Raw genomic sequence first — 15922 nt, forward strand, 5'->3', positions numbered from 1 at the left:
AGATCCCATGACAGTATATGAACAAAAGCAAAGAATTCCATGGTGTACTTGACAATATTCATCCCTCAATCACCACCACAAACAAATTAACTGACTATTTATCTCATTACGGTTTGTGGGACCATGTGAAAATTGGCTATCATGTTTGCCTACAATTGAAAAATAGTCAATTGACTGTAAAGTGCTTTGTCATCCTGAGAATGTGAAATGTGCTATATGAATGCAAGTTCTTTCTTTACCTGGCCACAATGGACCAGTTTCCCAGGAGTTCCCATACACATATTGCAATGGAGTGAGCCTTGGCTCAGTGGTAGCATTCCCACCTCCGAGTCGGAAGGTTATGGGTTCATGGGAGTGCTTTGTGCATTGAGTGGTGCTGGAGTTTTGAGTGGTGCTGGAGTTTTGCCAAGTGGGAGAAAAATCATTTAAGTGTATTTTGTGAATTTTAGTGTGTTAAGAAGTCAATTATTTGAAGTAAGTTTAATTTTAAGGGTTTTTTAAACTCTTGGGCAGTTTAAACCGGAAGTAGAATCCGGGTATAAAAGGGGAGGGGCTAGTGCAGTGCACGGAGTGCTTTGTGCATTGAGTGGTGCTGGAGTTTTGCTAAGTGGGAGGTGAGGGTGTGTTTTTTGCTCTGTTTTGTTCCCCACTCCCAGGCTTAGACAGCACTGCGGAGGCAGAGCAGCGAGACGAGTCAACCAAACAGGCCCCACAGACAGTATTCAAGGAGGAGGTTGATCAGCTGGTTGGTTGGTTTTCTTCCTTCTCTTCTCTTTTATACCTTTAAGTTGGTAAGTCCTTTGAATAGTGGTGTGACATTATCATCTATATCCAGGCAGGGTCTTCATAACTAATAATAAGAAATGTAATTAATTATATAGAATGGAGGTGATGTGTTACTGTTGCGAGATGTGGGAGCCGGTGGTCCCCATTGAGGCTCACGGTGATTATATCTGCGACAAGTGTTTGCTGCTAGAGGAACTCAAGTTCCATGTTATGGAGCTTGAGACCGAGCTTCAGACACTGCGACACATCAGGGAGGGGGAGAAGTTCCTGGACTCTATGTTTCAGGAGATGGTCACACCTATGAAGTTAATTACTGCAGATGTAGTCTGTGGTCAGGGACAGGACGGTGTGACTACAAGTGAGGAAGGTACAGGGATCCAGGATGTAGTGTTGAAGGAGACGCAGCCCTTGTTCTTGTCCAGCAGGATCGAGGTTCTTACTCCCTGTGAGGGCGGGAGCGGGGACTGCAGGGAGGATGAGCAACCTGGCCACAGCACCGTGGTACAGGGGGCCATTCAAGTGGAGGGAGTAAAAAGAAATGTTGTAGTGGTAGGGGATAGTATCATTAGGGGGATAGATAGGGTTCTCTGCAGTCAAGAGCGGGAGTCCCGAAGGCTGTGTTGCCTGCCCGGTGCCAGGGTTAAGGACATCTCTTCTGGGCTGGAAAGAAACTTGGAGTGGGAGGAGGAGGATCCAGTTGTCGTGGTCCATGATGGTACAAACGACGTAGATAGGACAAGGAAGACGGTTCTGTTAAAGGAGTATGAGCAGCTAGGGGTCAAATTACAAAACAGAACCTCAAGGGTAATAATCTCTGGGTTATTACCTGAGCCACGAGCGAATATGGCTAGGATAAATAAAATTAAAGAGTTAAATGCGTGGCTCAAAGACTGGTGTGGGAGAAATGGGTTTTGCTTCTTGGGACACTGGCACCAATACTGGGACAGGAGGGAGCTGTTCCGTTGGGACGGACTCCACTTGGCCAGTGCTGGGACTAGAGTCCTGGCGAATCATATAACTAGGGCTGTAGAGAGGGCTTTAAACTAATTAGTGGGGGGGAAGTTTCTAGAGAGCAAATAATAGAAATGACAACAGAGAAGGTCATAGGCTTAGGTAGCAGTGGGGGAATTAAAAAACAGAATGTGTCAGGAAGGGACAGAAGGTATGGAGTAAAAAGTAAAGTACTAAAAAGGGAAAAAACAGGAACTAAGTGTTACAAAACATATTTGAAAGTTCTTTATCTGAATGCACATAGCATTTGTAACAAAATGACGGGATTGAAGGCCGATAAATCCCCAGTGCCTGATAATCTACATCCTAGGGTACTTAAGGAAGTGGCCCTAGAAATAATAGATGCATTGCTGGTCATCTTCCAAAATTCGATAGACTCTGGAACAGTTCCCATGGATTGGAGGGTAGCTAATGAGAAAACAGAGAATTATAGACCGGTAAGCCTGACATCGGTAGTGGGGAAAATGCTAGAATCCATTATAAAAGATGTAATAGCAGAGCACTTGGAAAACAGTGACAGGATCGGACAAAGTCAACATGGATTTACAAAAGGTAAATCGTGCTTGACTACTGGAATTTTTTGAGGATGTAACTGGTAGAATAGATAAGGGAGAACCAGTGGATGTGGTGTATTTCGACTTTCAGGAGGCTTTCGATAAGAGATTAGCGTGTAAAGTTAAGGCACATGGGATTGGGGGCAAGGTACTGACTTGGATAAAGAACTGGTTGGCAGACAGGAAACAAAGAGTTGGAATAAACGGGTCTTTTTCCCCCCCGAGTGGCAGGCAGTGACTAGTGGGGTACCGCAGGGATCGGTCCTAGGACCCCAGCTATTCACAATATATATTAATGATCTGGACAAGGGAACTAGATGTAATATCTCCAAGTTTGCAGACGACACAAAGCTGGGTGGGCGTGTGTGCTGTGAGGAGGATGCCGAGAAACGCCAGTATGATTTGGACAGGTTGGGTGATTGGGCAGAAGCATGGCGGATGCAGTATAATGTGGATAAATGCGAGGTTATCCACTTTGGTGGCAAAAACAGGAAGGCAGATTATCTGAATGGCAATAGATTGGGAGAAGGGGAAGTGCAACGAGACCTGGGTGTCCTTGTGCACCAGTCGCTGAAGGTAAGCATGCAGGTGCAGCAGGCGGTTAAGAAGGCAAATGGTATGTTGGCCTTCGTAGCGAGAGGGTTCAAGTACAGGAACAAGGATGTCTTGCTGCAGTTGTACAGGGCCTTGGTGAGACCACACCTTGAGTATTGTGTGCAGTTTTGGTTGCCTTATCCGAGGAAGGATGTTCTTGCCATGGAGGGAGTGCAGCGAAGATTCACCAGACTGATACCTGGGATGGCAGGAATGACTTAGGAGAGATTGGGTCAATTGGGCTTATACTCGCTGGAGTTTAGAAGAATGAGAGGGGATCTCATTGAAACTTATAAAATTCTAAAAGGACTGGACAGACTGGATGCAGGAAGGATGTTCCCGATGGCCAGGTAGTCCAGAACCAGGGGTCACAGTCTAAGGATAAGGGGTAAGCCATTTAGGACAGAAATGAGGAGGAATTTCTTCACCCAGAGAGTGGTGAACCTGTGGAATTCTCTACCACAGAAGGCAGTGGAGGCCAATTCATTAAATATATTCAAGAAGGAGTTGGATATATTTCTTAAGGCTAAAGGGATCAAGGGATATGGGGAGAAGGCAGGGACAGGGTACTCAATTTGGATGATCAGCCATGATCTCATTGAATGGTGGAGCAGACTCGAGGGGCCGAATGGCCTACTCCTGCTCCTATCTTCTATGTTTCTATGCATTGCCGGACCAGGAGCTAATGTAGGTCAGCAAGCACGGGTGTGATGGGTCAACAGTGCAAGTTAGGGTATGGGCAGCAGCGTTTTGGATGAACTCGTTTACAGAGGGTGCAAGGTCAGGAGAAAGAAAGAAAAACTTGGCGTGCAAATATATTGTCAACACTTCACGAGCAAATTTAGCAAATCCCATTTACAATACGCTCCGGATAGGACTTTTACTTACTTCAGTGCCATTTAACTTCTGCACTGCGAGGGCAGAACTGCCTTCCATGAATGTCACCCACATTCTGTCTTCCACAAACCTTAAAAGAGGACATTTTTCAATCAGACTTTTATATTTAGATATACACCAAATACATAGAAGCAGGTGCAACGGACAAGGTAAATCTGGTGACAAAAGTGTAACAATCATTATCTACAGAATATTACCAGAGTGCATTAAAGGTAATTATAAGCTATTAATTCTCATCAAGGGGTTTGTTTGGAACCACACTAGTGACACGCCAATGGTAAAATTAATTGTATCCAAAATATACAATTACAGTCTTGAAATCATTCCATGACATTTTCTTAGAACGTGCTACCTTAAGGTGCACTTTATGTAGTTTTTGTGCCAACAGCAGCCATCTGTGCAGTGCTGACTCATGTCTAGTAATAATGTTTTGTTGCAAGGTATTCACATTGCAAGATTAGCAAATCATTTCTGCAGATAGAGAATTTAAGAGATTGACAGAAAATTCTAATGTCAGGAAATTACAAGGCTGTATTGTAAACAGAAATTTTGCATCTCTATGTTACAGCATTTTTCAGTGAAGCCATCTCTTGTGAACAGACTCTAAGAGCAAATCCTATTTCAGTAGCACTTATAGAACCACAGAATGTTACAGTGCAGAAACAAGCCAGCAGACTCATCAAGTACATGCTGGTATTTTCCCTCCACCTTAGATGCCTGGTGTAAGCCAACTATCCAGCTTCTTCCCCTGCCCTTGAGAATTCCACATTCTAACCGCTTTCGATGCATAAAATCTTTTTCTAACCCCCCCGCACCCCCCAACTGCCCAATTGTGGCCCAACCGCTACTCTGGTCCTCAATCTTTCTTCTGGCCTCACCAGGGTGACCACTCGCAATTGCTATCCAGCAGCCCCAGCTGGAAATCCATGTCTGTGTACACTTTCGGCAGGTACAGTACTGCAGCCGGCAGTGATGCCATCCACAGTTGAATAGCTGCCAACACTTACTGGCAAGGCTTGCACATAAACAGTGGTCATGTGGGTAAGGGACTGGATGGTGACTGGTGCCAGTGGAATGATACACTAGCAAGGAGTCAATACATTTAGGAGAGGAGGAAAGGCGATTGGCAGAGAAAAAAATATATCCATGTTAATTGTCTCCCGTGTCATCAGATGATACACGGTTTAGAGACAGAAGTATTATACCACGTAATGCACAACGTATTGGCCTGTAAATTGCAGTCAGTGGCAAAGCAAAGGTGTTTGCCACTGGCCCCGAAGTAAGCTTCCCACAAAGATCTTGCGATCTCTGGTGATAAGTATGGCCTTTCCGACATGCAGTTGAAATCAGTGTAAGTTAATGGGGAATTCCTCGTGCGAACTGCTGTGATGTCAACAAGTTGTTTAAGCAGCCAATCACAATGCAGAATTCTCACAGACCGAGAACCAGGAAGTGAGTAAGCGCTTTTGAGTCTAACTTTTTAAAATGTTAGAGAGCAAAGCAAAGATTGGGGCACTCACATGGGGAAAAGGTAAACCTGAAATAAAGATGAACATCTTTTTAAAAAATATTTTTCTTTAATGTTTCTTAAAAATTGTAATTTTTATTAAATGGTTAATTTGACAGGCCACAAGATTAAAATTAGTTTATCAGGGCCATAACATTTGTTTAACAGTCAATACACTTAAAACTCCAGTTTCACCTAATCCAAAAGGGTCTAATGGGGTAGTTAACAGCGATATTATCGCGGAAGAGCCAAAGTTTTTGTCAGTTTCCCCCATTTCACAGATTACACGGATTGCCAACTGTGGGGGGAGTGGGGGCTACAGCGCAGCCAGTGTTGGAGCAGTGAATGACTGACCACAACTTCAGGATTTCCGTGTTAGGATGCGCATGCGCTACATCCTGCAGTTGCAGTCAGTTTCAAAGGCGTATAAACAGCAAACGCTGTTAGTTTGCTGTTATTACCCACCGCAAATTCTGGGCCAATATTCTTCTGACAATGGTGACTGTGTGGAGTTTGCACATTCTCCCCGTGTTTGCGTGGGTTTCCGCCGGGTGCTCCGGTTTCCTCCCACAGTCCAAAGATGTGCGGGTTAGGTTGATTGGCCATGATAAATTGACCCTTAGTGTTAGGGGGGATTAAATACGTGGGGTTACGGGGATCGGGTGGGATATGTGTCGGTGCAGGCTCGATGGGCCGAAATGGCCTCTATCTGCACTGTGGGGTTTCTGTGATTCTGTGAATGTGCAGTGGTGTGCCTTTAATACTATAAACCTTAATTGTTAAGTAAACACTACCACAGGTCAATCAAGAGCTTAAACTATTGCTTAGTAAGGAGAATTTACAGATTGGAAGGCATTTCAGGCTCCAGGTCAATTACTGTTCATTTTTTTTTTTTTTTTTTTAAAAAGGATTGTTCACACACTAGGCACAGGCTGGATGGATAGAGACAGACATATGTAGTTTGTTACCTTATCAAAATAACATCACCATATGCAGCAAACTGTGAAAGTAAATGGTCTATCAAGTTATCATCAAAATAGTCGTAGTCCGGGGAGGAGCTGGTCAGTGACACTGCTACTGTGCCATCGGGTGGTCCCTGAAGAGCGATAACTTCCTTGTATACTCTTTGTCGAGCCTCGGGATCAATGTCAAATATGTCTATATCTATAGTAGCAATGACAGGCCTAACAAAATAAAAAGAACATTATATACAATTTAAGTGCAGAACTATACAATTTATAACAAATAGACAAAAGAAATGGAGCATCGTTGGGCTGATCGCAATAAAGAGTGAAATACATAATTAGTGCTTATGGTTCTTCTCTCTTACCCTTCCCCCAATCCACACACACATACCAATTCTCTTGGCTGAATTGTGCTGCATACAAAGGTTTTCTCATGTAGCCATTCCCAGACTAGGTTATTTTAGACAGACTTGTCCATTACAAGTTAAAGGAGGCTCCGGGAACGACCACGGAATCTGATGACTGTCGTAGCTGAACATACTATAACTAGGTTCCAATACCTCCACAGTCCTGAAATAAGTTACTCCTGAACTTCAAGGAACCAGTTTATCAAATTGAAAGTACATTTTAGTAGATTATGTTACCCCAATGTCACATCATATCATACGCAAATTTAAAGTAGAACTTGCTCATGTCGACGACGTTACTTTTGAATGAGCGGTGGAGGCAGAACAGTAAACTGGCTGTTTTGCACTTGCAGTTTCTCCAGCCATGTATCTAGATGCCAACTGAGAAGACAGCAAGATAAATCAAGAAAACTCTATAGCCCCTACTATCTCTCCATCAGTTAGTAAGAGGCCTAGGATAGAAACGCAGACAATTCTCCTACCAGTCTACTCTATTGTGTGCCAGATTGCCTGATCACAATCGCAAATCTGTTCCTGGAGAGCCCAACAATGAACATCACTGTAGCACAGTGGAGTAAATCCTTGGCCAGTGCCTCAATATAGGCTTTCTGCAATACCGCCAGCAGTGTCAGGCATCGGTTTTAAAAATACCCTAATTTCTGGGTGACCAGCTTACTATGAAATCAAATGACAAAATAAATCTTAATGATTTTAAATTGTAGATTTTTGCACACTTCAGACATTTGGCTTAATTTTTTTTTTTTTTAAATCTAGTTTTCATGTTGCTTCAACAATGACATGTTTGGTGTACCTGTGATCAGATGTTTTCAGTTCTGCTCTTCCATAATATACCAGTGTTCCAGGACTCCATGAATTAGTTAGCTTAGGTTCATCCTTAATACTGGAATTCAGTAAATCTAGGTCTTCAGCTGGAAAATACAGAATATAATTAATATAGCATGAACTTCCTCACCCACAACTTCCCTCTGCAAGAAACAGTGGAACTCAATGGATAGCTTCTTTCATTTGAAAGATAGATTTACATCAAGCACTTGACTTTTAAACTCTATTGTTCGGCACGTCAACTACTAATTCTCCATGGAAGTAAAGTGAGGCAAATATGTCTGCTATAACTTGGGCCGCCCATGACCTTTGGGCCGCCCATGACCTTTGGGCTAAGTCTACTCAAATCCTGCATAAGACCCTGTTGCACCTCCTGACAAAAATGAAGGCAGGCCTTGGCACAAAATGAGAATGTTGGAGCAGCAGCTGACTTACTGTTTTTGTAATAGTTTAAAGTTAACAGAAATGATAAGCTATTTTTCATTTTTGATACAATATGCATCCTTTAAACACAGATACTATTCTGTTTTCAAAACAACCAACCAGTCACACACAAGAAGTTGAAAAATTAAGGAGTAAATCCATGTTTCCACCGAGCAGCTGTGCTCACAGGAAGCATGGGTTGGGGAATTGGGGTTCCCCAACAATGTAGTAGCCCTATATCCGTCCTGCGCTCCCTGCAAATGAAGCTTCCCTTTGAGGGCGACAACAGTGTGGAATTATCCCTATAGTGCAAAGGGTGAAGACAACATGAGAGGAAACAGACGAGTGTGAGGAATAAGGAGCAAGATGCTATTTTAGCATGGTACTGCAATACAACAAATTTATCAAACCTGATTTGTCAACAGGCCATTTTCTTCTTTTCCAAAGAATTCGATCTGTCCAGGCTGGAGTTCGACATTTCTCACTTGTATCATAATCATCAGAGAACAGGTCATATTTGTATGTTGGAGCAAAATTTATTCTGCCTTCTAGAAATTCTCGGAAAATCTATAAAAACAAAAAGATTTAACTGCCGTATCTGATTATCAGACTGAAAACTAGTACATTCACTCCTCACTGGAGAGCTATACGACAGATATTGTCTCAGGACAATATTTATAGAGGATGACCCTGTAAACCTGAGTTACACAACTCTAGGTTGTAGGGGGGTCAGTAATAAAGAAGCACTGTGCATGTGTGCTTGGTCATAAGTGCAGAGGCTTACTTGCTGAGGAGTGGGAGACTCTTTTTTGTTATGAAGACAAAGGTTGGAGTGCCTGTTAACTTTTCAGCTTTTTTCATGTTGAGTTAAGTTTAAATTTCCCAGGAGGTTTGATGGACTGGCTGACCACTTAAAATATGGCGCAAGATTACAAACTTCAATGGAGTTGAAGCAAAAGTAGCAGTATAACTGCCTCCTAATATCATGACCGATGAGATAATCTTGCATGTTTTATTGCCCCACCATTAACATTCTTTAGTTGTGGATCTGAAAGTAATGGTTTATTGCAGCGATTTACAACTTCTTTCCATATTCCGTAACAATTTATCATCTTGATGCTCTTATAGCTTGTGTGCATCAGGCTGGAGGCCTTTCATGACAGCACTACCAGCTTGTGATAGGACATAAACACACTGCCTCAATTTAAATGACCTAGATGGCTTACATGTCATGTTAAGGAGCCCGATGTCATTTATTTCTTGGTAATCCAAGTGCAATTACAGGATGGATCAAGACATGCTCTTTACAATTCCTCCCCCTGCTTCCCCTGCCCTTGTAAAGTATTTATTTGACAAAAGCAATATTCTAAACACACCTTTCAAAAGATGCACAAGCTACTTAATATTAATAAATTTCAACATTCACTTTTTTCAAAATAAACTTTCATCTTACATGTCCAGCATTTTTCTGATTAATAAGTTGGTCTCCTGACAGAAGAGAGTCCCAGTTCTGTTGTCTGATCAGCTCTTTCACTTCTTCATTTGGAAGATCAATGCGGTAATTGAAATCTCCACACCAAAATATATAATCATGAGAAAACAGTAATCTCCCCTACAGAAAGTGAAGAGCACATGGTTCAGAATTAAATTCAAAATTAACAATTGTTTTTCCACTTTAAAAAAAAATCCATTGTTTTAAGTGTTTTGATTTTCAGGTCTTCAGCTTTGGATAGTCAAAACATGCACCATTCTCTCCATTAGTGATTTTGTAGCTTTTTAAAAATCTGTGTGTTTATTTCACTGACATATACTTTAGCCAATTTTGTTGGTCTTTACTACAAAGTTATTCTTGGCACATCTCATTCATAGTCTCCCAAGATCAGGAATTCAATACAACAGGGTAGATTTTCATCATCAGCGCTCATGGCGCAGAGCTATTCACGCCAGGAGTGCATCTCAGGTGCACATCTTCCGTAATTTTCTATGTACTCATTTTAATGGAAGAAACCGTGAAGGAGATGCACCAAGAATCATTTCACTTACAACAACTGAAGAGAGGGAAAACCAGCTGGCTCAATAGTAGATATTTCAGCAACCTTCTTTGTCTAAGAGTTGTGTGTGGAAACTTGAAACTGTTAGAATATATTTCAGTTTTAAAAATGTGTTTTTTAAATAAATTGTACTCTCGTGTTAGCATGGATTTAAATAATGCCCCCAAAAGGCCTGGTTTTCTTTTCCATGCTGAACACTTTTTGTCTCCTAACTTAAAATAAAGCACAACGCCATCCAAGACTTGAATTTTTCTGCCATATCTGGGCAGGTTCTTCCAATATTTCCCTTATTGTGATAGGCAATCCACCCCTTACCTCTATACTCTAGCCTCGCTCTTGTTGCAACTTTGTCTTTATTCTTTTTCCTTGCAAATTTTCTTTCCACCCCCTCTGGAAAGTAATGACTCCTTGCTGGGGTTTGGTTCCATGGGCACAGGTTGCCCAAGTGGTCATTACTCGTTTATGTGTGACTCAACAATGATAGCAACATATTCAATGGCAATGAGGCAGGATAGCTCCATTCATATAGGTGTGCTTCCAGCAGAGGTCAACTAATGTAGCAAAGACCAGAGTTCAAACCTGGGACCTTCCCAGTCTGCACAGCTCAGCTAAAAACTCAGTAAACCCACTTTACAGGAAACTTTTTTTTAAATCCGGCACCGACGTGGTGCCGGTTCATCAAAAATTCCGGATAACCGAACGCTATAGTAAAAGATATGGAGAGCTGACAGCTCCGTATAAAGCAACAAACCCTGTTGCTTAGCAACAAGTGCAGAACAATGGCCACAAGTTCCAAGCGTCTCTGTAGCTTAGCAACAGCTGCAGCCACACCCTTGCACAGCACCAGATGGAGGAAGGCAAGTACAATATGAAGTAAAACCTACTCCTGAATTTTGCCGGTTAACCGAGATTTCCGGTTATTTAGGTGCCGGTAAATCGAAAGTTTCCTGTATTTTATTTATACTACTATGGTTGCTGTTCTCTTAACTTTCCTCCCTTGGTTGTCTTTCTTATGAGGCACTACACCCAACACACCAGCTGCAAATGGATTAAACCAACTCAATTTTTGCAGAAGTGCAACAATTGGCCCAGGAACTTTTAGTTCCTGAGCTGCTGTTTGGCAATTTTGTTCTTAGTTCTACCCAGCACTCCTACATTCTTCTAATTTTCATGCAATTGAAAATTTTATATCCCCTCAATATTCAGTGAAACAACTTAATTTCAGCTTAATTGTTAAACATACATGCAGACATTCAAAGTCAATCAAGAATTTCCTGTAGTATTACAGCTTTCTGCATAAAAAAAGTTCTTAGAAAAGTAATCTCATTCAGCTCACTAATCATGGAGATATATGGTGCAATTTAAACACTTCAATGGTAAGCAGACTTTGAATAAGCAATGTCCCTCCTCTCCCAAAAGTGAGGCGAGTTCATAACTCCCACCAGACAATGCAAACAGGATCTGAAGATTACAGCTAGGCATTATTGTATACTTGCAGCTTATTTTGAACCTGCTGATGTGTAGGGAGGTAGTGTTGGTTGAAATAGGTGTGCTGTGCAATGTTTATTAAAATAAGAATCATACAAGATAGAGATATATCGTACTATTTTTCCTACAAAAGGTGTGACTGTAGAATGGTTATATACCAGAGGTTGCAAGCTCAAATCCCATGACAAGTTGTAAAATTTGAATTCAATAGATCTGGTAATCTGTGGGCTGGCACCATATAAATGACCATGAAAGCTGCTGGATTGTTGTAAAAACCCATTGATTTACTAATGTCCTTCACAGGAGGGAAACTGCTGCCTCTACCCACTCTGGCTTACATATGCCCAAGGTCTTTGTGGTATGTGGGAAATGTCTTCATGCCCTCTGAAGCCACTTAATTCAGAGGCACTACAAATGGGCAATAAACATGGCCTTGCTCAAGTCACCTACAGAACAAACAGGACATGCTGCCATTTTAAAAAAAGAGCGAGCAGGATATTACAGTAATAAGGTTAGATTTCTGTAACAGCATCAATTATTAACAACTTGCCCTCATGTATATAGGGCTAATATTGCAACCGTATCTCCAAACCGTGCTCCTTGCAATTGTGGCTTCCACCCATGGGTGTTGCTTGTGGACAAAAGTAAAATAAAACAGTTTGGGGGTAATTTTAACTTTGATTAAATAACTGCCAATTAAACAGCACACATTTATTTTTAGACTTCAATACTTCATGCATTGTGCCAACTACCAAAATAAAATTTACAGAGGAACTAATGAGACCCCCTTAATGCTTGCATTTCAATGCAAAATGAGGTTGAAAATATTAATTTACTGCATTTATCCAAGTGATGCTGATCATACCATTGGAAAACTCAGTTTGCGAGCTATTTCAATGTAATCTTCATTCCTTTCCTTGACCTGCGACTGGCCTGCAGCAAAATGTGCACAAACGAAGCAGAGGCTGGTGGTATGGAATAGCATGTGTACAGCAACTGCCCCTTTGTTACCAGTGGCTCCGCCCATTCCAGTCTTTACAGTGTCAACTGCTACATTCCTGAAACAGAACACATAACCCTGATTAGCAAAACAGGACAGCCGACTCTAACCACATTTATTTGAAAGAAATGTTTTAATAAGTCAAGAATGTTTCCTTATCTTTCACAGCAACTCAATGTTTGTGGCAAGATATTTACCTTTCAATTATGACTTTTATTTTGCAAATGTTGTGCTTAAGGTGATTGATATTAGTACTAGAGAATGGGATGCCTTTCATTTCAGATAGTCAAGGTCGCAGTCAGGTACAGCAGTTTGCTAGAGGGTAAAGTTCCATTTATTCTGGCCTAACGTGCCTCAGCCTCAATCTTAGAACAGCACCCCTTACTGCACAATTTTTCATTTTCCACACCAACCTTCTCTTGAATTCTTGCTGCAAGACTTCCGATTCCAAGCCAAATAATGTCAAATTAAGAATAGTTTTATGTCATGAGCTGATACACATTAGGAACTAGATTAAGACTCCCCAAACTCCTTTCACACAGCACCCTGGGCTGGATTTGAAACCAAGTCCAGAGGTGAAAGAACGACATCTAATCCACTGCACCAGCCAGTCTTTTGAAGGAGTTTACGTTTAATTATGAAAGGAATAGCCACCATCACACAATATTTGGGTAATCAATAATTTTCTAAAAGTCAGACCAAAAACCACACAGATAGGCCTCCAATTAAGACCAGCAACTATTTAAGGCACTGAGTTGTGAAAGCAAAAATAGCAATAGAATAAAAAAGAAAAAAAAAAGTATTTCTTTCAATAGAATAAGGTAACAGACATGCGTCAGTGGATTGGCTAAATATGAATCAAAATTGAGCTATTATTTGAACAGTAGAAGTTTACTAGAACTTTGATATTTAAATCCATACAGTGCAATATACAGGAAACTCTCGATTTACCGGCACCTAAATAACCGGACATCTCTGTTAACTGGCAAAATTCAGTAGGTGGTTCAGGTACGTTTTACTTCATATTAGTGGCCGTTCCTGGATCTGTGGCCGGGGTTCCTGCACCTGTTGCTAAGCAACAGGGACGCTTGGATCTTGTGGCCGGGGTTCCTGCACCTGTTGCTAAGCAACAGGGAAGCCTGGATTTGTTGCTGTGTACGGAGCTCGTACCTTTTACTATACCTCTCTCTAATCCGGACTTTTTGATAAACCGGCACCACGCCGGTCCCGTCGGTGCCGGATAAAAAAGTTTCCTGTATCACTATTTTGATATACGTCACTGGGTCAAAATCCTGGAACTCCCTCCCCAACAGCACTGTGGGAGTACCTTCACCACATGGACTGCAGCGGTTCAAGAAGGTGGCTCACCACCACCTTCTCAAGGGCAATAAATGCTGGCTTTGCCAGCGACGCCCACATCCCATAAAAACTAATTTAAAAAAAACTATTTTGATATGTAACTCAATGTCTGAGTCATCCTGCAACGATAGTTGGAAAGCAGCAAGATTTTTGAACACCCCCAGCTAATGATGGTTTGCTCATCGTTGTCAATGACGACAGTCTATGATTCATCTCCAATTTAGTACAAGTTGTGGGTTCTCATTAACGATCAAATCTGATTTTAGTGAATATTGCTCTCCCCCACACAAGACATCAGATGTCAGATTGGCCAGAGAGCTGATCTTTCCTTAATTTCCTATGGGGTCTCTTTTCTTCCTCTCGCTAGATATATGACTTGCTTCAAGTTTTGGCATGCCAACGTGAATCATCTCTTGCAACGTTTTCACGTCACAAGCATCGTGCACCCATGTGTCAGTTCAGATGTCACTTTTTTTTAATAAAAACATTGGTCTTTGAACAATCCTTATACCTTTTAAACTGACCACCATGAGAGTGTTTACCAAGCTTCACTTCGCCGTAGAATACCATCTTGGATAGTCTAGTATCAGGCATTTGGACTAGGTGACCAGCCCACCTTAGCTGCACCTTTACTATCACTGCCTCTATGCTTGGCATACTGTCTCAGTGCATGGCACACCCCAAGCTACTGTTATAATAATTGGCTGAAATTAACAGTGATGGAAATACAAGTTGCCAATAAAGATTACATCTGGAGAGTTTAAAGGGGCAATTAAAAAAGCAACTACTATACCAATGTAAATTAAAAACAGAACAGCTGTTGAAACTCTCCAAAATAGATCTATGGTTCATAATAGCATTTCTGGATATTTTGATCAAAAGTTGTCTTTGTATTTTAAAATACATCCCTGATATTTTGGCCTAGAAATTGGGTTGCTTTGTGCCTCTCGTTCGGAGCGCAAATGCCCTTGCGTTCGGGCGCGGCACCACTAACGTCTTCCGTGAAATTCAGCAGGAGGTTAGCGGCGGCGGTAGCCGGTAATGCCCTGCTCCATTGCACCGGCGCGGCCACAAACATCCCTTGCGTCCCCTGACCTATCGCCGGGTGATATGTGCGACAGGATCAGGAGGCAGTTTTGCAGCAGTGGTGCAATTTAAAAGGCAGGTGTTGGGCAGCCATTTTCATTATGGCTGACTGCCAGCACTTGCCCCCTATCACATTTGTATGCGGGGTGCCGGCCGCCATTGTTCAGCCTGGCACGCCGAGTGTCGGGCTGTGTCCACGGCATCCGGCTCCTCGGTGGTCCGGCAGGGCCCCGCTGCGCACAGCACTAGGCCCCTACCCTTGAATCACGTAGCGCCACGACATTGAGTAGTAGCGCCCTAAGGAGGTGGAGCACTTCCAGTAGCACTCCACCTCCTTCTTGGGGCGCTACTACTGAATTTACAGGATTGGGGTGCGAACTTATTCAGGGTGCTAAAATTAGCGCCCCAGCGAGGTTAGCACCCCAAAATGGGCTAAATCCAATTTTTCCGCCCTTAGCCTTTGAAAGAAAGCAATATAATGGACCAAATCAAACTGTACTGTATTGTTAACGGGAAAGAGCAAAACCAGGCTAACCGTTTACTGCACTCACTTCTGGGTAGTAAAAGGTTACTGCTACCATTGTCATTTTTCTTGTTAACTGCTAAACTTGTAAGCTCTAGTTTGTCCTTTTTAAAGCTTCCGTTCTGTAATCTATAGAACATTGATTACCACTGCCATGCCAGCAAAGACTGCTTTCAAGGTCAGCCAAAAATGAAAAACCCTACAGTCCTATAATCTGACACCACAAATAGAAACAACAGAAACTGATTCTAATGGTGTTAGAGGTCTGATTAATGTGGAAACTTGGACTGTTCACAGCTTTGAAAGGAGGCATCCAAGGGGTGATCTTAAAAAGAGGTATACAAGATAGTAAACAGAATGGAAAGGGTAAATCTGAAAAACTAAATTAAACTGCAAGAGCTGGACAAAGGATCACAAATTTAGGATTG

General features: G+C 42.0%; 1 protein-coding gene across 9 annotated transcripts in view; it reads right to left on the reverse strand.

The window, feature by feature from the left end:
* The window catches only part of synj1 (synaptojanin 1), a 105784-nt gene that overhangs the window by 36249 nt on the left and 53613 nt on the right, over positions 1 to 15922 (reverse strand). For all 9 annotated transcript variants that reach the window (XM_086007063.1, XM_086007061.1, XM_086007067.1 and 6 more), the window contains 6 exons: positions 12392 to 12584; positions 9441 to 9599; positions 8398 to 8554; positions 7533 to 7650; positions 6318 to 6533; positions 3834 to 3912 (listed from right to left, as the gene is read on the reverse strand). In XM_086007063.1, coding sequence (XP_085863189.1) covers positions 3834 to 3912; positions 6318 to 6533; positions 7533 to 7650; positions 8398 to 8554; positions 9441 to 9599; positions 12392 to 12584 — 922 coding nt within the window. The remainder of the gene's footprint in view (positions 1 to 3833; positions 3913 to 6317; positions 6534 to 7532; positions 7651 to 8397; positions 8555 to 9440; positions 9600 to 12391; positions 12585 to 15922) is intronic.

The sequence above is a fragment of the Somniosus microcephalus genome, chromosome 14 (assembly GCF_052327205.1).
Source record: "Somniosus microcephalus isolate GS21.2 chromosome 14, FLI_Smic_1.0, whole genome shotgun sequence".
NCBI classification, from domain to species: domain Eukaryota; kingdom Metazoa; phylum Chordata; class Chondrichthyes; order Squaliformes; family Somniosidae; genus Somniosus; species Somniosus microcephalus.